General features: G+C 47.1%; 1 protein-coding gene and 2 long non-coding RNA genes across 5 annotated transcripts; all 3 read left to right on the plus strand.

Moving 5' to 3' along the window:
* Positions 1–3,917: 3,917 nt before the first annotated feature.
* On the plus strand, positions 3,918–5,835 carry LOC136365781 (uncharacterized). Its single transcript, XR_010744408.1, has 2 exons — positions 3,918–4,113; positions 5,481–5,835. It is a non-coding gene; the product is annotated as an uncharacterized lncRNA (long non-coding RNA).
* Positions 5,836–7,149: 1,314 nt separating this feature from the next.
* UBE2G2 (ubiquitin conjugating enzyme E2 G2) lies at positions 7,150–25,854 on the plus strand. 3 transcript variants are annotated; one of them, XM_066326101.1, is made up of 7 exons: positions 7,171–7,242; positions 7,660–7,714; positions 12,886–12,921; positions 13,008–13,053; positions 18,273–18,391; positions 22,003–22,143; positions 23,963–25,854. In XM_066326101.1, exons 2-7 carry the CDS (start codon positions 7,660–7,662, stop codon positions 24,073–24,075), a joined length of 510 nt encoding a protein of 169 aa, XP_066182198.1. In that variant the 5' UTR covers positions 7,171–7,242; the 3' UTR covers positions 24,076–25,854. The 3 variants fall into 3 exon arrangements, with proteins under 3 accessions (XP_066182199.1, XP_066182198.1, XP_066182200.1); XM_066326102.1 differs by lacking the exon at positions 7,660–7,714 and having other exon boundaries at positions 7,150–7,242; XM_066326103.1 differs by lacking the exons at positions 7,660–7,714; positions 12,886–12,921 and having other exon boundaries at positions 7,173–7,242.
* On the plus strand, positions 13,930–15,573 carry LOC136365782 (uncharacterized). Its single transcript, XR_010744409.1, has 2 exons — positions 13,930–14,426; positions 15,530–15,573. It is a non-coding gene; the product is annotated as an uncharacterized lncRNA (long non-coding RNA).
* Positions 25,855–26,420: the final 566 nt, after the last annotated feature.

Raw genomic sequence — 26,420 nt, forward strand, 5'->3', positions numbered from 1 at the left:
TGGAAGCAAGTTCCTCTTCCGGAGACCCCACTTGTGACTGGCTCTGTCCTCCTTGGCTGAGCCATGGCAGCAGAGACCTGCTGGGAGCCAGGCCCTGCCTGGCTGGAATGTGGCCACACCTGGGGACAAGCAGAGGCCATGCCATGCTGCCAGGACAGCACTCAGTGTCCCTGGACAGAGGCAGTGTGTCCTCTGCTCTCATCCTGAGTCCATCCTGGTCTCCAGCATCCTCATCCCAGGGCTGCCTCCCATAGCCTGGGGTAGAGCTACTCCTGATGTTTCTAATTCCTTCTATGGTGGCTGCTGTGTGCAAGGATTATGTGGCTGATGCACTGAAAACCTGGTGAACCCTTTGGCTTGGCTGGGCCATGGTGGGGAGGTGAAGCTGTGTCCTTGGGTGGCCAAGGTACCTGCTCAGGTCTGAGAGAAGTATCTGCAGCGTAACTGAGAGTGGAGCCCAGCAGCTAAGACATTTCATGAGGACTAACTGGTCCTTTGCAAGGCTGCCAGGATGGAAAGCTTTCCTGACTGGGATGGGGAGAGTGATGGGGACACCATAGCTGGAGGAGTGGGACAATGCCCCACCACCTGCCGTGGGTACTAGTGGGGGGATGCACAAGGGAATTGGAAAGAAGGGGTTAATGAGATGTAGCAGGGAGCTTGGCTTTGAGCCAAAGGAGAGTTTAACAGCCCTGCACATAAAGGCCACAAAAAGCTGGCACTAGGCCCATTCCAACCATGTGATAGGAAAGATGGGACAAACAGTCCCATCTGTCCCATTGACACTCTGAGAGGTGAAATCCCGAGGACAGACTGAGCTGTGACCACAGGCTTCCCAGCTGCAGGTGGATAACTGTGCTGGGGTGGCCTGCTGTTATCACAGCCTCCTCCATTCCATTTACAGCAGGGCTATGGTGGCAGCAGCAGCAGGGCCCTGGAGGTGCCCAGTGCTGGAGAATCTCTGCCAAACAGCCTCAGTCTCTTTGTGGAGGGCACAAAATTATTCCAAAGAGGTGGCATCAGTGTGTAGTGCTGCAATGGTATTTTCAGGAAAAGTGGTGGAGAGGCAAAAAATTTAACAGATCCTATGTTGTATTCCAGAGCTGCTGTATTTGAAGGGGAAATGCTCACTGAGGCTGATAAATAATCACCCAGACATTTCTCATGGGCTTAGAGAAAGCAGGAGGCTTGGAGGAGGTGGAACTTTTCAAATAAACTCTGCCCTGTGAGGAAGTGATTTTAACTGTTGATAGTGCTTTTTAGGTAGAGGGCGTTTGATCAGCAGCATGAAGCTGAGATAAAGGCTGATCAGCAGTGTAGCCCAGACACCAGTACTGGGCCTGGTCCTCTTCCTTTTTGACAGTGGCCTGAATAATGGGGCCCAGGGCACCCTCAGCAAATTTGCTGAATTTCCTACAGTGGGAGGAGCTGCTGAGACACCAGAGCGTGACTCTGCACCCACAAGGACCTCAACAAGCTGGAGAAGTGGGCTGACAGAACCTCCTAAAGTTAAACCAAGGGCTATGCAGGGTCCTGACCCTGGGGAGGTGCAGCCCCAGGCACCAGGACACGCTATGGAAAGCAGCTCTGCAAAGCAGGTCCTGGTGAGTGTGACTGGCACAGCCACACCCCAGCAGGGACTTTGTGGAAGGGAGCTGAGCTGTACAGCCCACTGCTAGGTGGGCTTTGTGCCACAGGATCTGTCTCTGCGCATGGAGGAGCTCCTGGGTGTGCCCCTCAGAACCCTGTGATGTCACCACTCATGATCATTATGACGCCACTTGTGTAACTATAAACACCAGCACTGGGAAGAGCCAAAGCGCTCAGGCGTTGTGCTTAGTGACCACTAGCAGCCGAGGAGCTTCCGAGTGCTGCCAGTGTCCGAGGAGCCTGTGTGCTTCCAGTGTCTGAGCATCTTCTGAGTGCTGTCAGTGACTGAGGAACCTGAGTCCTGCCAGGGACTGAGGAACCTGAGTGCTGCCAGTGACCGAGGAGTCTCTGAGTCCTGCCAGTGACCGAGGAACCTCCGAGTCCTGCCAGTGACCGAGGCACCTCCGAATCCTACCAGTGAGTGAAGAGGAACCTTCAAGTCCTTCAGCGACTGAGGAGCCTCTGAGTGCTTGAACCCAATCCTTCAAATCCTGCCAGCAGCTGAACGAGGTCAAGTCCGTGAGCAGCAATGGCAGAGGTCAGGCAAGAGCCGTCAGCGCCACGGCGCGTCAGGGTCTGCCGCATCTGCGTGGATTTCCTGCAAAGGCCCGCTGCCGTGGAGCCCTGCGGACACGTGTTCTGCCACGCCTGCATCCAGCCCCAGGCTGCCCCCGAGGCCGCTGCCACCTGCCCGGTGTGCCAGGGGCCCATCGGGGCCATCCGCCTGCTGCCGGCGCAGGACACCGGGCCCGAGCCGGCCCCACGGCGCCGCCGCCGCCTCCATCCCTTCGTGGTGCGCTGGCGGCAGCGGCAGCAGCAGGAGGCGCGGGAGGATGCGGCTCCTGGAGGGGGCCGGCGCCGAAGGCTCGCCGATGGCGATCGGGCACCGAGCCCTGTGCCCCGCCAGCGCCCCCGGAGAGAGCTGGATGACTTGCAAAGAAACGGGCTGGGGCAGCGGCCGCCGAGGGGACGTGAAGCGATGGCCGCAGGGGACAACCAGCACCGCCCCGCCGTGATCTGATCTGATGGGCAGCCTCCGTGGCCCATCCAGGATACTGAGAAGAGCCTCGTCTAGTTTCTTCTGCCTGTTTGCACACTGTTGCAAAACTGAGATAGTGGGAACTGTGGGAGGGAAAGAATATAGTTTTAGAAACTTGGGGAGAGGGTAGGATATTGATAGTGATATTAGCTGTTAAAAATAAAGTTCTTTTAAATTCAATTTGAAGCATTAGAAAGTAGTCATTCTTTATCAGTGCTGGACACCTGGACGAATATCTCCTTTAATCTGATGTGTGTGGTGAAACTTCACAACAGGGCATTTATTCCATCCTGATCATACATATTCATTATAATGAGCCTCCTAGCTAATACACAAACACCACTTTCCTAGAACTAATTTACATTAATTCACCTTCTACTGGAAGTCCTTTCTTGGGCCTGGAGGTCACCTAAAGGGGTGTCTGGTGGTCATATTCACTGAGTGCTTCAATATTATAGGTGACCTTTCTTTGAACTTTTTCTTTGGGCATGCGCTATTGTTACTTGTTACTTAACTCGCAAAAAACCCCTCTGTAGTACTCTTTATCTGTTTTTCCACTGGTTCCAGCTACGTTTATCCTCCTTTGTGCATACTTTTACATCCTTCTTTTAGTCCCGGGCGCTCCCGTCAGGCGCCGCGCGGGAGCACAGCGCCCCCGTGCGGCTCAGCGGGGACGCGCCTGCCCGCGGCCTCGCCACGCCCCTTGGTCGTTGGCCCCGCCCCCAGCGTGAGCCCCCTGCCACCCCCCGGCCCCGCCATGTCGGAGGAGAAGCCCAGGGTGAGGCGGGGACAGGAGCGGGAGGAGCCGGAGGGAGGGGATGGAAGGAGGGAGGGGAGGAGCGGGCAGCAGGGCGGGAGCGAGGAGAGGCCGCCCCTCCGCGCCCCTGGGCACGAAGCCGCCGAGATGTCCCGTGTGCGGGGAGCAGCAGCGGGGTCGGCAGAGGTCCCGCAGGATGTGGCGGCTGGTGCCCGGCCCGAGCGGGACCCCGCGGCTCAGCCGGCCGGGCTCTGAGCCCGCCGCATCCTGCAGTTTTCCGTCCAGGATGGCGTGGAGACGGAGAATGAGCTGATCGACCTGAAAGTTGCCGGGCAGGACGGCTCCGTGGTGCAGTTCAGGATAAAGCGGCACACTCCGCTGAGCAAGCTCATGAAGGCGTACTGCTGCCGACAGGTAGGTGCGGGCACGGCCCGGGGGCTCCCGCGGACACAAAGGGCTCTGCCAGCCCCGACCGCCCCCACCCTCCCCGGGGAAGCATCCCTGTGCTGCTGGAACCCTCGCTGCTTCTCCGCCCGCATCGTGCGACACGCTTGTGTCCAGGGTGGGGGTGTCCAGGTGTGTGCGAGAATGAGGAGCTGGGATGCTGGCAGCTCCTCGGTGCGGAGTTCTTCTTATCGGTGAATGGAAGCTGCCTCTTCCTCCTTAGGTGCTCCCTAATGTCCCTTGAGAACAGTTACAAAAATTCCGCCAGTTCTGATCCTGACTCTGAGACAATTCACTAACCCTTCATCCTGTCATCTCAAAAAACTTAATCAACTTTGAGTGCATTTTCTGCTAGGAAAAAGGCACAAAATAAATCGATTTGTGCCACAGCTTCCTCATGGGTTGTTTCCTCCTCCCTTCCTGTGTCTCCTGCTGCCTATTGCACAGTTGTGACAGCTGTGTTCCACAGCTGTTCACTGGCTGCGCTGTGTCACAGGCTGATCCTCAATGCCATCCTGAACTGGAGAAGGATGTATCCTCCTGAGCCTGGAGCTCCCAATGCCTGTGCTTTACACAGAGCAGAGAGTGGGCATGTGAATGGCTTTGGAAGCTGAGTCAGATTTTGTTTGCCCTTGTCTTTGCAGGATCCTTTCTTTACTTATTCAGACTTTACACTCTGCCCTGCTCTGTGCCTGCTCCACCCTGACACTTCTCTGGGTTTTTGGAGAGGTACAGGGAGTTTTAGCATTCCTGTGTGTGACAGAAATGTCAATCACATGGAGTTTGAAGGATTTTAGAAGGCAGAGCAAGGTCCTCAATCCCTGAGGCAGGGAATAAAGACTTCCTCATATGATTAAACATTATCAGAACAGGATTCAGTAGTGTGGTTTGGGGGTAGAAGGTAATTTAAAGCCCATCTCATTCCACCCCTGCCATGGGCAGGGACACCTTCCAACATCCCAGGTTGCTCCAAGCCCTGTCCAGCCTGCCCTTGGACATTTCAGGAATGGGGCAGCCACAGCTTCTGTGGACACTGTGCCAGGGCCTCACCACCCTCACAGGGAACAATTTCTTCCTAATACCTAATCTAAATCTATCTTCTCTAATCTCTGCTTATCTTTTATTAATTTTGTTAACATGTGTTCTGACAACAAATCCATGAATACTTAGTTTGGATTCAGAAACACAAGATCTATAACTTTGAACTTGCAGAGCTTGTCAATGAGGCACATTATGTTCCTGTTTGATGGACAGCCAATTAAAGAAAACGACACACCTGCACAGGTATGAAAAACACTGCAAATTGCTACACAGCTATTTGGATGTCTGAGTGATGATCAAAGGGGCTTGAAATCAATATGATCTTAAAATAGTTGCCATGAGCTTAGCATGTTCCAACAAATTTGTTCAGGGTGACTGATGGAAAATGTTTCATGTCTTAGTTAATTGAAGTTATTCCTGCAGTGCTCTATTGCTGATAGGAGCAGAGAGCCTAGTGCTTTTGTCATCACGAGTTTTTCAAGTTTTCTGTATTACTTATAATTTCCATATTTTTAAAATGTTAAAATAATTCCTGTGTTACTCCCACAGCTGGAGATGGAACACGAAGACACGATAGAAGTGTACAAGCAGCAGACAGGTGGAGGGTGCTAAGACGCAGCATCTTCTGGAGAACAGTTTGAGGATCCTCATCACACCTCACTCTCTCGTCTGTCTTTGGATTTGCTGTTTTATTAGGGAACAAATGAACATGCCAATCACACAGGGTTCTTTGAAACTTCAGAGGATATTTACTGAAGTTCCTTGTTGTCTTTGACATTCTGCCTGCACAAGTCAAAATAGTATCTGCAGGGATTGAGCTGTGTCTGAATTTAGCCATTTTAAGTTCAGATTAAGTTATGTGTGTTGTCTGTGTGTTGTTACCCTTTTCTTAAAATTTATTGTTTGTATTATCTTTTTTTTCTTTCTTTTTTTAAACTTGTGGCCTAAGCATTCATCCTTGTGTTGGGATGCTGAGTGTTCATTCCTGACTCTGGTTGGTCTTGCCCCTCTCTTTTAATTATATAAATAGTTCAACATATTTTTCATGCCAAGTGTGAACATAAAAGTTTCCTTTTAAGATGTGCCTGAGAGAAGGAACAGAGATACAGACTTTAAGTTTTTAGCTCATGTTACAAATTCAGTCAATTCTTTGGGCAGCATCACACCCTTGACTGGGGCTAGAAGACAATACAGTGCTCAGGATAGGGTTTAAATACTTCAGGTTTACATGTGTTTTTTCATAATATGATGAAGTGGGCCAAAATGCACTTTTTAATGCAGAAATGGGATTTTTTTTTTCCCATCCTGCACTACTGCAGAACTGGAGGTAGCAGGGCAGCTGGTCAAAAAACTCCATGCTCGTAATAGAGTAACTGTGGTTTTTTTGTTGTGCAAGCTTATAAAAACCCCGTCACTGAAATTCTAGCTGTTTGCTGAGGGCTGGGCAGCATCTGTCCCTTTGCCCTGCTCCCTTAACTTTGACTCTTTCTCTCTGGGCACTAGAAGTCTGTGGCCTCAGCTTTCTTTTTAATACTTTTTAGTAGATAAACTTGGTAAATATGGGGCACGGGAGAAATGCCTTGTAATGTCACCAAACTCTGCAGAAGAGCTAGCAAATGAGGAGAGACATTTCTATGTCTTCAAAATAATAATAATAATAAACTGCTTTCCTGCCTTGCCGGCCTTGCTGAGGTTTAATTATTTGTGTGGTGGCTTGGGCTCCACGAAGCCTGTTCCAGAGGAATTTTAACTCAGGCTGTCCTGCTGCTCCATGGAATCATAATCCGCCTTTTCTCTTCACATTAGCTATGCTTCTGCTTGCAGAGATCTGCCTGGAGAGGCCCCTATTCCCTTTTCCATGTTCGCGGTGAGCTGGGGTGGGATATCCATTGTGTGTTCCCGGATTTCCCGGATTGTTGCCTACAGCAAATCCAGTTTGGAACTCTTTGGGCGCCGACCTCTCCCTCTCTGCGGCCCGTCCCGGCAGGAAAAGCCGTGTGGGGGCTGCTCCAGGGAATCCGAACGGTGTGCCCATATACAAACCCCGCTCCACGGGGCATTTCGCGTGTTCTCCTGTGTCCTCCCACCGCGTCGGAGCAGCTGCCTCGTTCCCACAGCGGATTCCCGGCGCACTCCGCCTCTCGGGGCGCCGACGGGAGGACCGGGCACTACCATAGAGGCGAGGCCGGCGGGATAGAGCGCCGCCTCGCCCCGCCCAGCCAGGGGCCGCTCTGGCCGCGCACCCGGAAGCGGCGGCGGGGCCGCGCCATGGCGGGGACGGCGCTGAAGCGGCTCATGGCCGAGTATAAGCGTGAGTGGCGCTCCCTGGGCCCCTCGCGCTGCGCTCCTGGCGGGATCGCTCCCACAGGCCGGCAGGCTCTGCGGGCCGGGCGGGGCCGGGACGGCCGGGGGCAGGCCGGGCCGCGGGCCTCCCGCTCGGCTCCCCGTGCCCTGCCGGCCGCTGTGTCACCCCGCTGGCTGCAGGGTTCTCTCTGCGTCCCTGCAGAGCTCCCCGGGGCCGCAGTGAGGGTCAGCGGCCGGCTACAGCTGGCTTTGAGGAGCCTGTGGGGAGTCCTGCCCGAACCTTCCCGCTATGACACCGAGAGGAGGGCGGTGTGCGAGTGACACCTCTTGGATTCTGTGGCTCCAGGACCTTAGTCAGGGGGAGGCTGGGAACCCTGGGCAAGTGGCCGGTTATTTTGATGGTTTTCGCTGTTAAAATTTCCAGATGAAACAGAATACAGGTGTGGAAATCTCTGTTGCAGATCTCTGTTGCATCAAAGGTAATTAGAGCTGTTTATCGGCGTAGATACCTTCTGGTTGTGGCTGCTCCATGGAAGTGTCCAGGGCCAGGCTGGATGGGGCTTGGAGCAAGCTGGACTAGTGGAAGGTGTCCCTGCCCATGGCAGGGGGTGGGATGAGATGAGCTTTAAGGTCTCTTCCATCTCTGAACAATTCTGCAATTCTGTAAAGTCCTTAATGGAAGCAGAGTGGTTAGTAAAAGGGTTTAAACTCCAGTTTAGTAATGAAAAGACGTGGACTTGTTTGTTTGAAAACCAGTGTGGGATGTGACAGCAGGGGGTGGGGAGCAGTGATCCTCTCCACAGGGCCCTGCTGCAATGGGGTGGGAATCTGGGAATCCCAGCTCTTCTGGGATGGCTCATCTGTTCTCTGATGAGTTTGCGAGGTGTCCAAAGGTGCCTTTTGTCCACAAGAAATATTTTTTAAAGTTTTGTTTGTGTACCTAGGTGCTTTTGGGCTTGAATACTCCTGCTTTTATTTACAGCAAGGAAGTAGAGGGGAGAAAAGCAATGTTTGAGTGGGGATGGAGGGAGCTGGGCTGTGAGAACTGGCCTTCTGCTCCAGGGGAGGTCACTTACTGTGCTCCCCAGGCTGTCCAGGCACGGGGAGTTATTTCTGCCATCATTTAGTGGAAGACTCCAACCCGTGTGAAGGGGAGTATTTATAGACACACATTTCCTGCCAGCACTGGGCCTGTTTTCAGGCTGCCCTGCAGGGCACAGGTCTCTAAGCTGAGCTGTCACACAGGTGTTTGGGCAGCCAGGGCTCCCCACCCAGCTGGGGATGGTGACAAGACCCACGGCTGTGTGGGTAGAGTTTCTGCTGACAGTGTGCCCTAGAAATCTGCATTTTCCCTTGTCATCCAAGGCAGTGACCTGGAAAACAACACAGAAAGCTTTGGCACTGCTTCTGTCCTCTCTTATCAGTCCCTAAGTCTCAAAAAAGCATTTATGAGCCTTCATTGTTGAGGAGCACAGAGATCTTACTGTATGAATGAAATCTTTAGGAAAAATGATATTAAATGACCTCAGAAAGATTTTGACTTAATGCCACAGGCAGGAATGAGGTGAATCTTCTCTGCCTGGTTCCCCAGGGTAACACTAGTCATGAACAGAGAGAGCATTTTGTCTGCAATCTGCCTTTACAATCACTTTCCCAAGCCCAATAAAACCCAGGATTGTAAAAAATGAAAGTGACTCACAGTGGCTGACTGCACAGTGCTTTCTAGAAACCTGAGTTGCAGCAGTTCAGTAAGCAGACATTTTGGTGTCTGTGGATTCCCCCTTACTGCATGTAAATGTTTGTTATTCTCCTTTAGCACAAACCTCAGAATCAAACCTGACTTACAAACCTTTCCCTAGCGTTTCTCTAAAGACTGACAGTTAATTGTAGCTCTTCAGAAGCTCTTAACCCTGGAGAGATTTTCAGCCAAAGAATTTTGAAAAATAAAAAAAGCTCCTGGTTGTAGGTGGTTCTGCTGCCTCTTTTTGCAGAAAAAGAACAAGGGCTGGAGTCTGAGGTTCGGCTCAGTGTGAAGTTTTTCCGTCCTCATGATGTGTGTTGTTGGCATGGACATGGGTCCTGTGAGGCCCTGGGTGAATGTGGGCGTGGAAATGGTTTTCAGTGACCCTCTCCTGACTGCTCACCTTGGATGAAATCGTGTATGTGTTATATACAAAGTTGTGGACACATCTTTTTTTTCTTTACTTTCCCTCTTCTCCTCTATCTCTTCCCTTCAGTAACTTCTAGTTGTGACAGTGGTGTTTGGCAATCAGGGCCTTGCTGGTGGGTGTGTTTTCCTTACCAGACTTGCACTCTTTCCATTTTTTTCCTTTTTCAATTTTTGTCTCTTATCTTTTCCTGTGCATGTGGGGACACATGTTTTAAATCTTAATTTAAAGATTTATTGTTTCCTTCTGTGAAAAATTCTTGACATTGTGAGGAATTTCTACCTGTTGGAGCCCAGATGCCTTACTGCATTTTGGGAGAGGCTGTGAAATTACACTGGTTTTCTTTCCTTTTGCAGAAGGAAGGGAAGGTGGCTGTGGACATTTGTTTTTTTTTTGTCCTCACTTAGATCTTTGCATGTTTGACTATTTGCTTTTTCAGATTTACTATTTACTCTGCCAAACCCATTTTCGCTAAAGCTTAAAAAAATCAGATATAAAAATGAGCGTAATTTTTTAGTGCTAGATATAGATATAGAGTGTGTTGTTAATTCTAGATGTATAATAGTATTAGGGCCTGACCTAAGTCTCTCAGTAGCTTATGTTTGTGAGAGTTAAGAGATGGAAACCTTCTTTTTCTATGCTTACTGTTTCTTGATGCCAGATGTCCTATGCTGGCTGAAATTTCAAGTCTAAAATGGGTTACTCTGGAAGAATTAAATCTCTAGAGACTCAAGAATTTTAGTGCCTCATTTTGGATTTCCTTCCTGGTACAAACAGGCAACAGAACAGTGGACTGTAATGCCAGCAGGTTTCTTGGGAAGTGCTGTCGTGTGGAAAATAAGAGAATTATGTTAATTGTGAGATTTGGGCAGTCACAGAAATAACAAACCTTCTAAACCTGGCAGTGCTTCAGTGGGTACTTCCCATCCTTACTGCCTGGGGAGAGTTGTGTGGAGTCAGAAGAAAACGGACTGTTTTCAAGCATTGCTCAGTCCAGATGTGTCAGATACTGCAGTGAGCACATAATATTTCCTGAGTGTTGGGCTTTTAATCCTCTTGCAGGTTTGCTAAACAGCTGTCGTTTTTTAGGAGACATACTGTTGAAAAGAATTCTCTTTTAAGGAAGAGAAGTCAGTCTCAGCCTCTTCAGTGCTTTAACAAGAAGGTGTTTTTCAGTTCTCCTGAGAGCCCTCTCCAAGGTGTAATTGGCTGATAATGATTCCACAAAGAGCAGTGAAATTAAAAGGAAGGCACTGATTGTGTGTGTGCAGCAAATCTGCCCATAATTCCTAATAGAAGCATCACACTTTTCTAGTATCAGCTCTCTTTTAAGCTTACAAGGTCCGGCTTTGCTCCCAGGGAACAAATAAAAAGTTGCACCTGGGGAGGTTTAGATTGGCTCTTAGGGAAAATTTCTACACTGAGTGGGGCTGTTTGGCCCAGCTGGTCTGTCAGAGTCACTCTGCCTGTGATCAGAGCGTTGGTTTTAGCCTTTCACTGCTTTCTGCTGCTCATTTATAAATAATTTGGCACCCCCACCCTGACATTTCCTTAAAGTGACCCTGTTTTGGAGGCTCTGGTGATGCTGTGTCTGCTCCTGGTGGTTCATGGTGTGCCTCTCTGAAAACTGGGCTCACAGTTTACTCTGGAGAAATCACAGGGTAGGATGTCACCCTACCCGTGGAAAAAGGGGTTTGCCTTTCTCAGTGACCAAATGCAGCAGCAGCTGCTCAAAATCAAAGCTCCTGTGCCCCTGAATGCCCAGTTTCTACTTTGCATGATCCTTAAGGATGGAAACCTTTCTCTGAGGGGGAGCTGAGCGAGGAAGTGGAGAATTGGACCTCTGTCTTCATGAAGACCCTTTGCTCTGTGGGCTTTGGCTGTTTCTTGCCATTGCCCCTGTTCTCCTTGGAGAGGAGTGCTGTATGGCACAATTCCATGGGGCTGCCCCCCACAGGGACTGCTGCCAGCTTTTCCAGAAATCATAGGAAACATCAGAGGGATTTTCTTCTTAGAGAGAACCACAAGATGGAGCAAAATGATTCCAGGAGCTCCTACATTTGACAACTCCCTCTTTCTGTCTAAAAACATCAACAAGAAAAGCTATTGGACCCAATGCAAAGCTGGAAAAACCTGCCATGGAATGCCAGGACGTGTGGAAAACTGTAAAGCTGAGTTTCAGTCTGCTGCTGGGCTTTGGAACTCCAGAGAGGACTGTGCCAAGGTTAAGGGCACCCTGAGCAAACAGAAGAGTTCCATGATCTCTCCTGACAATGCATCTCAGCATCTTTTTCAAATCCTGCAATGAAACAGCTGTTTTAAGACAGAAATCTGTTCTGTGCAGCATTAAACATATAGTTTTTACCTACAGCCTAAACAGAAATTAGGTCAAGTGTCTCATTTATTGGTTTGTGACTTCACATACTCTCTGAGTCGGTGTTCCTGTTTGTTTTCTCACCTGGGAATATGTGTGGTGGTTCTTATGGCTGCGTTCTGTGTGTTACTGGCCACTGGTGTTCAGGGTCCACTGGTGTTCCAGAGGCCACTGATTAGGAAGCACTGTGCTGGATAAGCAGCTGGGAGTGTCACCTCCTGCCACCAGGCCCAGCAGCTGCCCCATGGTTCACTCAGAGCTTGGAGCTGGTGTTGAGCCCCTGGGACTGCTGGCCCAGTGTTTGCCTGTTTGTGGCTGAACTGTGCCTCAGCTGCTGCTGCTGCCTCCCTGCAGAACATCAGAAACTAGAAACTGATGATCAGTCTAGTAGACAGGAGAAAATCTGGTTGTTATTTTATCAGCATATGGTGTACTGGCCTTCACCAGCTTGAAGTAAGGGGCTGATGCTGAAGATTGTTTCATGAATTTGGAATTGTATCACTTTCCTAGAGAAAGTGAGGATTGATGGATCCAAACTTGCCTGTGCAGCTATGGCTGTTATATTGCTGCTGCTTTTTTTTTGTTGTTTTTTAAACTCACATTTTCCAGGCCACGCGGGAGGAGTTAGATTGAATTTAGGGAACAGAGCTGCGTGTCAAATCTCTCATGTGTCTGCTTCTCCTGTTTTTGTGTTGTTCTGGGTTTTGCACTGAGGTGCATAAAACCTGAATGGGTATAGAGAGGTTACAGGAATACAAACTCCAGGCTGTTATGGTATCCTGTTTGGCACAGAGGTGCAAGGGAAGAGCATTTCCAAGGCATTGTGAGATATATTTGTCTTCCTTCTCAGATTTAAATTGTTGCCTCTGTGAAGACAGTAGGCTCAATGATCCTAGAAGTCTTTTCCAACTTAAACAATCCTGTGGTTCCAAGGCTAGTTCTAGGAGCCTGAAAAACACCAAAGTGCCAAATAATTTTGTCTAGAACACTGTCCTGAATTAAGCAATGGTGATGGGGTCCCTGTGCTCAGCCATGGCCACTTGAACACCCCCTGAAATGCTTGGGCTTGCAAGTCACCTCAACCTTCCTTGTGTTTCTGTTTTTGCAGAGCTGACCCTGAACCCACCAGAAGGGATTGTGGCAGGTGAGGAGCCAAGCAGGGTTTGTGCACTCTGGAGCTGTAACCTTGTGTTCAGGTAGCACTGAGCATTGTTCTGTTCTATTTCACAGGTCCCATGAATGAAGAGAACTTCTTTGAATGGGAAGCCCTCATCATGTGAGTTATTACTGTTTGGTGCCTGAAATCAGCAGTTGCTGTGATGAGCAAGAACATAAAAAAGTACTATCAGTTCTGTGTGACATCAGCATTGGCCTGCCTTGGGCTGAAAACTCCTCTGATCCAAACAGGGAGTTACATTTGGACTTTAAACAGAGTGACAGAGGCAGCAAAGGTGATGTGTACAACTTGTTGTGATAAATTCTTGCACAGGTGTCATAACAATAAGGTTGCAGATTTGTCAGGAATCCTCATTTGGTCTGTCTTGGATATAATTTACATTTACAAACACTCTAGGAAACAAACAGTTGCTTGTAGATCACACATACCCGTTGAAACATTGCCTAACTGCAAATGCAAGACAAGTTTTGAGTGGAGCAAAATACAGATTATTAGTGACAGGAGAAGAAAAATCAATGTCTGAAAATAGTTTTCTTACTATTCAAAATTTTTCTTGAAATATTGAAAGGTATTGATCAAAAAAAGTATTGAAATTGAAGTAGAAATTCTTTTGAAGTTCTTTCAACTTCATCAGTTGGTTGGTGTAGTCAAGAGTTGGATGCAGTTGTTTTGTGTAGAAAGAGATTCACTCTTCTATTGGTGAATAGCTCTGACCATGACCTGCTGTGTTTTGGGGGTGATGAAGACTCCTTTTCCAAGCTGTGTTCTCTCTCTTCCACTCCCCAGATGGGTGTGGTTATTGGTAGGAAAATTTGCCATGAAAAGACAAAATCTTTTTGCCCTGCATCTTACAGGTTGTCTTCTCTCTTGCTTGTACTACTCATGCTGTACCTTCTTTGAGTACATGGAATAACTGGTGAGATTTACAGAATACAGTTCTAAAATATTAGAGGAGAGGGGAAGAAGTTGTTTGTCACTCACATCTGACAATTTATGCAAATACTGCACAATTAAAGGATGAAGAAGCTCCAGGCTGCTGAGTCCATCTTGAAGCTGGTGGTCTGTTGTTAGGGTAGATCCTGGCTCTGTATTTCAGGATTCCATTGGTAAGAATTGGTGATTTCCTTTCCTTCAGCCAGGGCTGTGTTGTCGTGGAGGACTCTGGGGCAGCAAGCAGTGACTGTGGCCATGCTCACCCCATTCCCACTGTGATCTGAGCTGGTTTTCCCTGCAACCACCAGTGCTGACTGCTGAGATTCTCAGCTGGCGTGGGTGGCAGAGTTTTCCTAGCTCAGTTTGCTTGGAATGTGTTGTCTAGGGATGAAAAACAAGATTTCTGTCTCTTGGGCTCAGGCGTGCAACCAATACAAAAGCATGGCAAGCTGTAGTGAATTCCCTATTCCACACAAGGCGGCTGTGTGGGTGATCCTGCTGCATGGCAAGCCAGAGCCTCCGAGTTATTTTAGACCTTGGTGAGTGGAGGTTTGGGTTACCACTGCTTGTTTGCTCCTTGATGGCAAGAGTTGGCAAATGCCTCTGCTTATGTGCAGTGATTTCTCCTGGGATAACAGGTTGTGCTTCCTGGTAGCTCAGTCCCCTGAAAACAAACACTTAGCATGGAAATAGGTTGTTTTGTTGCCTGACACGAGAGAATTTGGCTGCAGGGTCTTGGGCTCTCTGTAAGAGGCATAGTCAGCACATCTGCTTCATGATGAGCCAGATTTCAGGTCAGACAGCTGTGATTGCTGGGAGCATGGAAATCCCAGAGGGTTTAATGCACTTCTTGGAACATGGAAGGAAATTCCTGCTTATTGGTACTTCCTCCTAGCAGAAGTGGCTGAGTAGAGGTTTCCTGAGGGACACTCAGAACTACTTCTGAATTGCCTAGAAAATCCCTTTTCTGATGTTTCCCATCACATCCTTAAAGAACAGAGGAGCTGCTTGCAGACTTGAAAGCCCTTTAAAGTGCTGAGTGTTGAGCTTCAGGTCTTTGTCAGCGTAAAATGAGAGGTGGAGGTGCTTTAATTTTGGTTTCTGTATTGTGTGCATGTCATAATAAAGTTATATTTTAAGATCTGCTCAATTTTGAAGCTGTGATACAATAGAAACATGTTTACCCCAAACATGTTTGGTTGCTTTCATCTCTTTACAAATCCTTTTAGTAGCAGTGTTTGCAATACCTTTGGAAAGTAAGTTACATGACTTGTTTGTATTTGTGGTGATCTCCTCCAGTGTTTTGTAATCTCAGATGTGCTGTGTGAGATTCAGGGAATGAGGTGTGCAGATGAGAAAATGGGAGTAAAGCTGCCTTCAAATTTTTAGACAGATGAAGTACAAACAGTAAGAAACATAATTGTGAAAAGAACAGAACTTTTTTTTTTCCTTCCCCCAGTTTATATAAAGCTAGAGAACATATAATGGCACATAACTTGAAAAAAAGAGACCTAAGAGAGAAAAGGCATCTCTCATTTATCAGTTCAAAGGTATTCTGGATAATGTTACATAGATTGGTATAAGAGCTTGGCTTGGAGATAATGGAAATAATAATTTGTATCTCCAGTGTTCTTGTCTGCAGCAGCAATGCTGGAGGAATGTGAAACATATAAATGTTAAGACCATGACAGAGGAGGGAACAGATCTTACACTCCTTAATGAGTGTGAGGGGCCCAGAACTGAAGATACCCATGTGAAAACCTTTCTGAAGACTGGAGGTGAGGGGTATTGTTGAACACCAGATCTTTGCAACATCATTTCAGGAGAGTTTGCCTCATGTTGCTCAATTTCCCTAACACTGCGTGAGGTCCTTCAGGCTGTGTTGTGTTCATGGATTTAACATTTCAAGGCCAAGTTTTCCCCTCTTTGGTTGGCATGTACAAGTGTGTGTTGCTATTCCAGTTTATCCCCAAAAGACACAAAAGCACGCAATGGTTAAGAACTTTATTAGCCTGAAGACTGCTTGAAAACTTAACAGCATAAATTGAAGTCAACTTATCACAAAGCTGTTTAGAAAGGTAATTAGATCTATAATTAGGCTTATGGCTTTTGTTTCTATTCCCCTTTTGGGCATCTGATGATTGTGGGGTTTGGTGTTTTTCCAGCATTATTTTACAAATAAGCCATTTGCAAATGTATGTGAAGCTGTGATTATAGACTTAGAATCACGGAATCGTTAAGGTTGGAAAAGACCTCTAAGACCATCAAATCCAACCATTCCCCAGGCACTGACAAATCCACCACTAAACCGTGTCTCCAGGTGCCACATTCACATGTTTTTTGAATGCTTTCAGGGATGGTGACTCCACTGCCCTGTGCAGCCTGTGCCAAGGCTGAAAACCCCTCCTAGGGAAGAAATTTTTCCCAATATCCAACCTAAACCTCCCCTGTTGCAACTTGAGGCTGTTTCCTCTTGACCTGTCTCATGTTCTCTGCAAGCAGAGCCTGACCCCTACCTGGCTGCACCCCCCTGGCAAGGGGTTGTAGGAGAAGGTGTCCTCCCCCCCCAGAAGCCTTCTCTCTAAACAATTCCCATTAGCTGTCGTCCTCTAGGTACTTCTCTCTCCCATTTAGAAGATAGCACCACTCCTCTGCCCCTTGCTTGAGTAACAGCCAGCTCCTAGAAATCAGAGCTTCTCATTTTCATGCTTTGTCTTCCATCAGCTTTGGAATCACTGCAGAGCAGGGGGTGATTGCAGCAGCTGCCATGCTCTTACCTCCCTGGCCCTGCCAATGTCCTTTGTGAGCTAAAAGTGATGCTGTCAAGTTCAAATGCTTAGTGTTTTGTAGTTGCAAATGCTGTCTTGGATTAACTTTAATAATTTCTTTGAAGTTGATCCTGGCAGCGCTGAGTGGCTAAAACAAAAGCATTTTGCTCACATAATACAAGGCCTAAAATGGAGTATGTTGGGTTGAGTGTGTTTGACAGAAGAGCCCTTAAGGCTGTGGGTTTGCTCTCAAAACAGAACATAGACACCCACCAGCTTTTCAATGCCTGTATGTACATACTCTCAGAAGTTCAACAATAAGCCTTTAAAATGCAGCTGGAATTAAAATGGTCAGGAAAAAATGCATTCAGTTTACTCTCAGATGTGAATTGAATCCTGACTAAATTTAAGGAAAAGGCCAGAAAGGGAACAATGTGGTTGAGACGGTTTAGCTTTCATTCTTGCAGAATGTTGATGCATTTCTCTTACCTTACCTGCCAGTGTCAATATTCATGTTTAAATCACATAGTTCTTGTGTTTATCTGCCAGCCATGTCTTTTGAATCCCAAAGTTTGAGACAGTAAGTCTTCTAGCACTTTAGGGTTTGCTGCTCTCCAACTTTAATGTTCTTTCTGGCATGGAGAAAGTGGATTGGGAGGAGGAGGCATGAATATATTCCTAACCCTTATTTCCCAGACAGTAGGACCTTTGTTTGCAAGGCTTTTTACTAAATACATGAGGTTTCCTTGGCAACGATTTTCAGTGCTGAAGCTTTTTTCGTCATCTTTCCAATCAAGGGAAATCATGTTTGTGTTACAACTTCCAGATGGTTCATCAAGTTTGAATAAATCATAGCTAATAAACTTGGTTTTTACTCGCTTTCCACAAGTGTTTTATGTAGGTTGGGTAAAATAGTTGTCTTTATGTTCTCAACTCGATTGCACTTTGAACTAGATTCTGAACACAGTAAGGAAGTGTTTCTACAAGAACCCTGATGAAGCCATTTGTTCTCCACCTGCACTCGAGGGAGGGCAAACTCAGTACCTGAAGTCTGCAAAGACACGTTGATGTCTTGCATCTATTCTGGCAATTATGGTCTCTGAGCTGTGTTTTTATTTTTACAAGCCTTTGCTGTGCTTTCTGCATGAGACAGTGATAAGTGTTTGTGGGGTTGTGCTAGATACTGGCAATTGGGATCTCTGTGGCGTTTATAAATTAATTTTGAGCTCCAGCATTTGACATCTCTGTCTTGTAGAGCATAACAGTATCTTCAAAGGCACAGGAGTCCCACACCTGCCTCTGCTTTCGCTTGACGTGCAGACACTCAAATCCTGGAACATGCCTTGGAGCCAGATACTCCAATTATATCCAGACACACCCTGCTAATTAAACAGTGTTGTGACCTTCCTAGTAATTTAGCGTGCAAGCTTTGATTTCCCCCTTGCCTCCCAAGCCTCATATTTGGATTTAAGTTTATGAAGTGTGGGGTAAGAGCACCTTAACTCTTTGTTTCCTGGAGAAGATGATATAACCCATGCCTCACACGTCTCATTAGACAAGAATTTGGGTGGAAGAGCTATTTAAAACTTTGGTGAATAATATTTTGTCTGTTTCTAGGGGTCCTGAAGACACCTGTTTTGAGTATGGGGTTTTCCCTGCCATCCTGAGTTTCCCGCTGGATTACCCATTGAGTCCTCCGAAGATGAGGTTCACCTGTGAGATGTTCCATCCCAACAGTGAGTCTGATGCAGCACGATGCACAGTGGGGTGGGTTGCTTGTGCAACTTAAAAAGAAACTTTTGCAGCAGGAGAGCTGGCATCCTTCCCAAGGGTGGTTCTCTCCCTTTCCAACCTTGAGCAGGCAGCACGAGCATTCAGCTGCCCAGTTTTGCTCTGTCTTAGGGTCCTTTTCTCTTTATCCCATTATTCCTCCTGAAACTTTTGCTCATAAACAGTCCAGCAAGGATTCCAGCAAATTCCATGCCTTTGAGTCTTCTGTAACAGGATGTGAGACTTAGTGAATTAATACAGGCTCTTTGCAGATACAGAATCGAAATATGCTGAGTTTGGAGGGATCATAATGTTCAACCCCTGGCCCTATGCAGGACAACCCAAGAATCCCACCACGCACATGAGAGCATTGTCCCAACACACCATGAACTCAGTCTTGCTCTATGGCTTGTATTTAGGTCTTTTGGTGATATTTTAATGACTGAAAAGTTCTTCATGGGTGCAGCTTTATTAGGCAGCATGGCTTTTGCCCCATGAAATCACAGGTTTAGTATTTCTGGGGGATGTCTCTGAAATACAGAGCACTCTGTCCAAGCACACAACACATTTACAGGATTTTAATATTAAGACTTTGCTGGCCTTTGCTCTGCAATGCTGATTGAGCTAGGGATCTTTTCCAGCCTGAATGAATCCGTGATGGTGACAGTGTTATCTGAAGACTCTTCAGTGGAAGTAATTGCAATGACAAGAAGTACAGCTAACAAGTTTGGGCCCTGGACATGAAAAAAACCTTAAAGCCCCTGTTCGCAGCCTGAACCGCTACTTTCTGGAATTAGCCTTGGAATTCTGTGTAAAATCATTGCTTTTGACATCTGCTGAATCAACATGGATTGTGCAAAGGTTGTTTATTACTGCCTGGTTTTGATGGGCTGGGTCTGTGTTCAGGCTGTCAGGTTTCTGACTCTCAAGAGCAGGAAAAGGCAAATGCTGCAGTTCTGCCTCATGCTTCCTCTTCAGCTGGCATTCTTGCACTTGGAAAACACAGGTCATAATCTCACCTGGGAATCCATTTATTTCACCCTGTATACAAGGAATTGTGCAATTTCTTGAACTTTCTCTGTTACTCTCTTCTCGAAGCACCACTTGTGCAGGTTCTTGTGCATTTAATCCACATCTTTCTGTTCTCCTGTGGAAGACACACCTGCATGTCACAGCATAGAACTGTGTGGACATGCCCAAGGCAGTGTGGCATCACCTCTGGAGCTCTGATGGCCCCAACAGGGCACTTAGGCACTTGGAAGCAGTGTAGCCATGTCAGCACCTTGCTCCAGCTGGACTAATGTACCCAAACTTCTTGCCAGGACTGGTCTCCGTGAGCAAATCCTTGTCCCCTCAGCTCCAGCTGTGGCCTTGGCTTGAGGTTCACTGCTGGCAGCTGTGTTGTATGCAGCACTGCCAGGAGGAGTGGGGTGTGGAGAAGCATAAATTGCCTGACTCCTGGGTTAAAGAGTGGCTTTACACATGGGTGTTTCTTCCATGAGATAATTGGAACACACTGGATGGTCAGCTTGGTTCTTTAAAGCCCTGTGACTTGGAGTCTTCTTAATCCGAAGAAGCTGAGATCATCTGAAGTAGACACTTGAATCTCTCTTATCAGCTGAGGTTGTGGTGGGCTGCTTCTACCCAGAAAGGGGTTCTTGGGCTGTGCTTTTTCTGTTTATTCCACCCCCTGTGAGAAATAGCAAGGAAAATGTTTAAAAAGTCTGGTGTGTCCCCTCATCCTTGCAGTTTATGTTGTGTGAAGAGGGAATTGAGATACTACAGAACTGTCTTCTCTTACATCAGAATGAACTTCTTGGATACTCTGGCAAAAGTAACTAAGTAGTAATCAATGGCATTGCTTTCATTGGCAATTAACATCACTATGGAGAGATCATAGCATCAGGTGGTTTGGGAAGGATTGTTGGAAGGAACACTAAAACCCATCTTGTTCTGCCCCCTGCCATGGGCAGAGACACCTTCTGCTATCACAAGTTGCTCCAAGCCTTGTCCAGCCTGGCCTTGGACACTTCCAGGGATGGGGTAACCGCAGCTTCTCTGGGCAACCTGGGCCAGATTCCCACCACCCTCTAAGGGAACAATTCCTTCCTAATATCCCATTTAATCCTGCCCTCTGGCAGTGTGCAGCCATTGCCCCTTGTCCCAAGTATCCTCCTAGCTCTCTTGGAGCCCCTTTAGGCACTGGAAGGGGCTCTGAAGTCTCCCTAGATCTCTCTCTTCTCCAGGCTGAGCACTCCCAGCCTGTTTGTGGAGCATCTCTCTGTGGCCTCCTTTGGAGGAGGAGCTCCAACAGCTCCACATCCTTAGTTTGGGGGCCCCACAGCTGGACAGGGGTAGGTCCCACCTGAACAGAGGGAGAGGAGATCCATACATCTTCCTGCAACCAGCCTTTGATGTCTTGACTGTGCTGCTGTGTTCCAGCTGTTTTAAATGAGGCACTGCACAGAAACAGGAGACTCCCTCACCAGTGACATCCTTCTGCCAGTGGGTTCTTGACTTAGAAGAAGTGCTGAGTCAGCACCTGCTGTTTTCACCTCTTCCAGCTATGGTTACACCAGCTCCAGTCCCCAGCCTGGGGCTGCAGGGAGTGCTGTAAATGAAAGTTCTCCTCAGTGCTTACATGCTTGGGCAGACATAGCTGGGTGAATGGAGGGAACTGGAAATGAGCACAGCTGCTTCCAGCAGTCATTCCCACTTAATTTTGTCTTGCTCTCCTGGCAATGGCATCATTTTGGTCACCTGAGGAATAGAAGCCCTGAAATTATTGTGCTGAAGTTGTCATTCCTCAGGAGCCTGCCATGCAGGAGAATTAGGCCATGTTGGTAGAGCAGTGTTTTCTTTTGTGGTGCCTCTTCAACCTTTGTTTGCTTCCATTACCAAGTCAGTAGAGCTCAGTCTCTGTGCAGACAACTTGTGCTGTTGCAGACACGTTGCTTACGCTAAAGGTGGGAGGGGGAGCACCTGGAGCCTTAATTCATAGGTTTCCTTGTTTCCAGGTGCTTTAATGCAGCTGAGCTTTAAGGGAAAAAAAAAAAAAAGTAGTAGGAATTCTGATTGCACCTCAGTAATGTTCAAAAAAAGATCAGTTCTACTGTTCATAATATATTTAACATAACACTTTCTTTTTTCTCGTGTTGATAATATATATAACATAACTTTTCCCTCCTTTGTGTAATCCTTTTCATGGTCACAGTCCATTCAGTGCATTCATTTCCATTTAAGTAAGACTGGTTACCTGCTTGGAGCTGTGTCTGTGCATAAATTCATGCCTTATTCCACCAGGCTGCATTGTTCATTTTTTCCATGGAGCCTGTCACTGGTTATTAAGGGAAACAAGTGCTCCCAGCAGGTTTCTGTTGTGGAAGGAGTTTGTTAGATTTGCTTAAAGAAGATTTATCCTAGGTTTTCATCTTTCAGCTTTTGTGTCCTCTTGCCTGAAGAGGAAATTTAAACGTGGATTTAGTTTTAATAATAGAAAAGCCAAATCTCAAGGCTGATCTGGAGATGTTGAGCATTTCCACTAAGTAACAACCAATCTTCTGTACTACTTATGCAGTTTACCCAGATGGGAGAGTCTGCATCTCTATCCTTCATGCTCCTGGGGATGATCCCATGGGATACGAGAGCAGCGCGGAGCGGTGGAGTCCCGTGCAGAGCGTGGAGAAGATCCTCTTGTCGGTTGTCAGCATGCTGGCAGGTGAGCACTGCTGTCCTGCCAGCCCATCCTGAGTCAGCTGGGACTGCCTCTTGCTTTTTGCTTTGTTCACTGAGCAAAGCACAGTTCTCAAAGCCCTGGTATTTCTTTATTTATTAGTAAACCAGCGCTCTGAGAAGGGTCGGGGAAAAAAATGCAGCTGAATTAATACCAGGTGTCCCTGTTTGGGGGTTACTGCAAGGCTTTCCTTCCAGGTTGGTAGCAACTGAGACAGTAGTGATGGGTCAGGTGGTCCCAGAGGCTCAGCTGGTTCCTTGCTCCTGGACAAAACCCAATTTGTATTTGCTATGCTGCTCATTCAGCTTTTAATGCTGTGGATTACAGCCTGGGTTGGATTTGGCTTTGGCAGCTGAAGGGTTATCAGGCCTAACCAGTACAGTAAACTGGAGTTCATGGCCTCTGGTTTAGAAGCCAGCACATTCTGTTTCTCTTTGTTATTCTTAGCCTGGGAATGTGCCCCACTCTGCCATCTCTGGTTCAGAAGGCGGCTTCTTGATAAGAGATCGGGCGAAAAACTTTTTGGGGAGCCTTTCAGAGGGTTTTCCCTAAATCTAACAAGGGCTGTGGATCAGCTCTGTTATGCACAGCTTTCTGAAAGATGCATCATTTTCCACACAATGGACAGAGCCACTGAATTGCCTGAAGAGGGCAGAGCCATGTCCCTTAGAAACGGTTTTGAAGGATAAATGGGTTTAGAAGCTGAAAAGTTGACCAAGGAGCAAGCAACAGATTCCTACATGGGACTGTTTTAGCTTTGGAATAGTAACCTGCAGTTGGAAAGCTGTGCAGACAAAGAGTACCCGTAGGATTCCCATGGCTTCCAAGAGCCTGGTTTGTGGTACAGCCTTACGTGGACTGGGAAGTGTGGGGGTCACCTGGTCTGATTCTGTGCCTGTGCATCCTGTTTTCCCATGGCTTTTGGAGAAATCGGGATAAAACACCAGTGGTTAGCTTCTTTCATGGTACTGGAAAACTGTCAGCCCTGGCTCTGCAGCTGGTGTAAGCCCAAGTTTACCAGACTGGGTGACCTGCACACCTGCTGGGTTTGAAGGTGGACCATCAGGATTGTGTGGAGAAGGATGGGAGCCCATGAACTGGGCTGGGGAGGGTGTGGACTGGTATGTCAAGGGAAGTGAACAGAGAGTGTTAGTGCCTTCTGGAACCCCAGGACAGTGTCCTGCTGTATGCTGCCCACAGACCTGGTAAATCCTGGGTTTCAGCTTACCTCCATACAAAATGGGGAGTGTCTGGGACTTCAGCATGCCATGTGCATCATAAAATGTTCCGAAATCATCATATGAAAGATATTGCAAAAGTGAAAGCATATTCTATGGGTGTCCTTGGATTGTTTTGTTGGTTTTTAATAGAACAAGCCATCTCAACAAGTGACAACCTGTTTGGGTGGCCTGCTTGGAGGGGCTTTGTGTCTGGGAAGCTGGAGAACAAGGGAAAAAAAAGTTCTGTGGGGAGAAATATGCAGTTCTAAAAGCCCTTGACAGCACTGGAGGTGCCACATTGTGCTGGCCGTGTGCATGGTGGGACTCCACTGCTGAAAGCACAAACAAAAGAGTCCTGCTCCTGTACTGCTTGTTTGTTGCCTAAACCCAAATTTGTTGTGATATCCTTTCTCTTGTGGTCAGTTAAATCAGAGCTTTTTGGGAATCCGGGAGCTGTCATTGGATTTGTGTATTGGTGTTTCTGCAGTCTCAAGGAGGAGAAGTGTTTCAAAGCCTTGGGGAAGTGGCATTCTGAAGAAGCAAGAAGCTCCATTGCCTACCTACCTTTGTCTTTCTTGTTTCAGAGCCAAATGATGAAAGTGGAGCCAATGTAGATGCCTCCAAGATGTGGCGGGAGGACAGAGAACAATTTAACAAAATTGCCAAGCAGATTGTGCAGAAGTCACTCGGACTTTAAGCTCACAGACAGACTGAAGTGTTTTGTATTTCTCTCCACCTGGAAATGAGCAGTGCTCAGTGCTGGTACCAAAAAGGAAAACTTTGTAAAACTATTGGCCTAGTTCTTATAATTCGTTATTTATTTACCATCTCTTTTCTTCCACTGCTCCAGAGAAGCCTCTAGTTCACTCACTAAATTGTGTGGAAAAGGGATTTAATGGTAGAGAAAAATACAGAGACAATGCTGTTTCAAAGGCTGCTTTTTGCTACCTTACTTTGTGGTGTGGAAAGCTTGGAGACTTGGCAATCTGCAGCTGTCCCTCACCCATCTGCTGTTGGGGGACAGTGCTGCCTCAGATCGTCTGCTGGCAGAATTAGTTGTGTTTTATAGGTAGCATTGCATTTGGAGCAGCAGTAGACAGGAATTTCTGTATTCATTCTGTTCTTGTTAGGTTAAGGGCAGCAGCTGCAGTCAGATCTCATTTGAAGAGTATAGTTAGCAGGAGAGGCTGTAAAGCAGAGTGTTTTAGCAAAGAAAGGAACTTTAGGGAGTGAGCTGTGAGGACTGGCTGGGGGTCTGGAATGGCCTGGTGTTCCCGTGTAACACTGTGAGTTTGTACTGAGCCTTTGAGTCAGTGTTGGCTTGGCAGAAATCCCAAGAGCTGCTTTATTACTCCTTGAAGACACTCAGTTGTAAACTTCACACTCAGTTAGAGGCACAAGGTGTAAAGGCTGGATTATCCAAGTTCACCTGGGCAAGGTAGGTCATTGGTAGTTGGAAAATCCAATGAGGATGTGTTTGCTGTGCTGGACATGTTAGTAGCTCTGCAAGAATATCAGCCCACTGTGGTGACACATGAGTGTTGAGAGGATATGGCACTGCTTTGCCATTACTGCCCTGTCACTCGTTTTTGGGTGACTGAGCCAAAATGAGAATGATGGACTTAAAAAAACGACCTGTGACACTCTACACTGAGTGCTCTTGTGTATTAAATAGGAGCCAGAGGGAGAAGATGGGCTGTTTGCATGAGGTACAAATGTGTGTTTTGGACTGCAGTGTTGTAGCCAGTGTGAAGAGTGCAGCAAATAACAGCTGGTCAGTTCCTAAAACTGCTGAGGGCCCTCTGCTGACCTTTCTGCTTTGCAAGCCAATCTCATGTGTAGGTCCAAATCTCTCCAATTTACTACAAGCAATAACATGCCCATTAATAGCACATGGAATCCAATTTTGTTGGCAGCTTTCAATGGGCTAAATTCGACAAGGGCTGGTTTGTTTTTTTAAATGTGAAGAAGTGTGACATGGAAGGAGTCACACCATGAAGAAAGCTTTACAGAGGTGATGGTGTGCATGTGTGTGGTACAACTGCTCAGCATTTCTGTCTTGCTGTCTGTGCTACAGGTTGCACTTTGCCATTGTTCTGCACCTCTGAAAAGTATTGCTACAACCTGCTGATTTTACCTCTTTGTAGAAGTAATTGTGGCTTTGATGTTGGGGTGGAAGTGGGACTGGACATAGCTTGGCAGCAGAGATGATGAAATAGTGTTGTACATAACTAGTATTTCAAGGCATACAGGAAAATGTAGCACTTTATGCAAACTGGGAGTGGTTTTTTTGGAGTAGAGGGAGGATTGCTCCTGGGAGTACTGCAGCCACCTTCGGAAACAATGCCGGAGAGTGGCAAAAGAGGGGTTTGCTTAAGTGCTGAGTGTTTTATTCATGTGTGCTTGCTCATTATCTTGATTTTATGATGGGATTTAGTCTGTATACTGGAAATAAAGTGATTATATTTTCTCCTTTTATAGTTGTACACAAATGTATTGCAGTGAGTGTTGTATATGAGTAACCACATGGCCAAGAGAGTCGCTCCAAAGGGATGGAAGGCTTCATTCTAACCTAGTTAAAACATGGGATACTTTAGGAGTGAAAGAGCTGACATGATTGCATGGACTTTCCAGGCAAATGTCTTGTCTCCAATGCTAGCAGTGGCTGGGTAATTCAAAGAAAACTATAAAAATCTGATGGTGGGTAGATGTATAGTTTGCTCCTTGCAAATATCATTATAACCATGTGTCTAGCCTAGAAGTTCTTGTGAACGTACAACAGGTGAATTGATTCAGAATGTGCTGGTATCAGCACTTGGATTTCAGGAGGACATGGAGATCATAAAGTCACTGAATGGTTTGAATGGGAACAGACCTTAAAGACCATCCAGTTCCAACTGTCTGCCATGGACAGGGATAGCTTCCACTCAAGCAGGTTTCTCGGACGCCAGTTTCCTACTCAGAGTTTCCATAGTCCCCAAATCTCTATTCAAAAATATAAAAGCATTCTTTTTAAGTGACTGACATGTGGTGGGCTTGCTG

This window comes from Sylvia atricapilla, chromosome 10, assembly GCF_009819655.1.
Source record: "Sylvia atricapilla isolate bSylAtr1 chromosome 10, bSylAtr1.pri, whole genome shotgun sequence".
Classification (NCBI taxonomy): Eukaryota; Metazoa; Chordata; class Aves; order Passeriformes; family Sylviidae; genus Sylvia; species Sylvia atricapilla.

Bases quoted from the DNA above. Each gene is read 5' to 3' on its own strand.
- UBE2G2 (XM_066326101.1), top strand. From the start codon at position 7,660: ATGAAACAGAATACAGGTGTGGAAATCTCTGTTGCAGATCTCTGTTGC. The intron at 7,715-12,885 runs GTAATTAGAGCT...CTGTTTTTGCAG, and splicing joins AGATCTCTGTTGCATCAAAG to AGCTGACCCTGAACCCACCA. The intron at 18,392-22,002 runs GTGAGTCTGATG...CTACTTATGCAG, and splicing joins TGAGATGTTCCATCCCAACA to TTTACCCAGATGGGAGAGTC.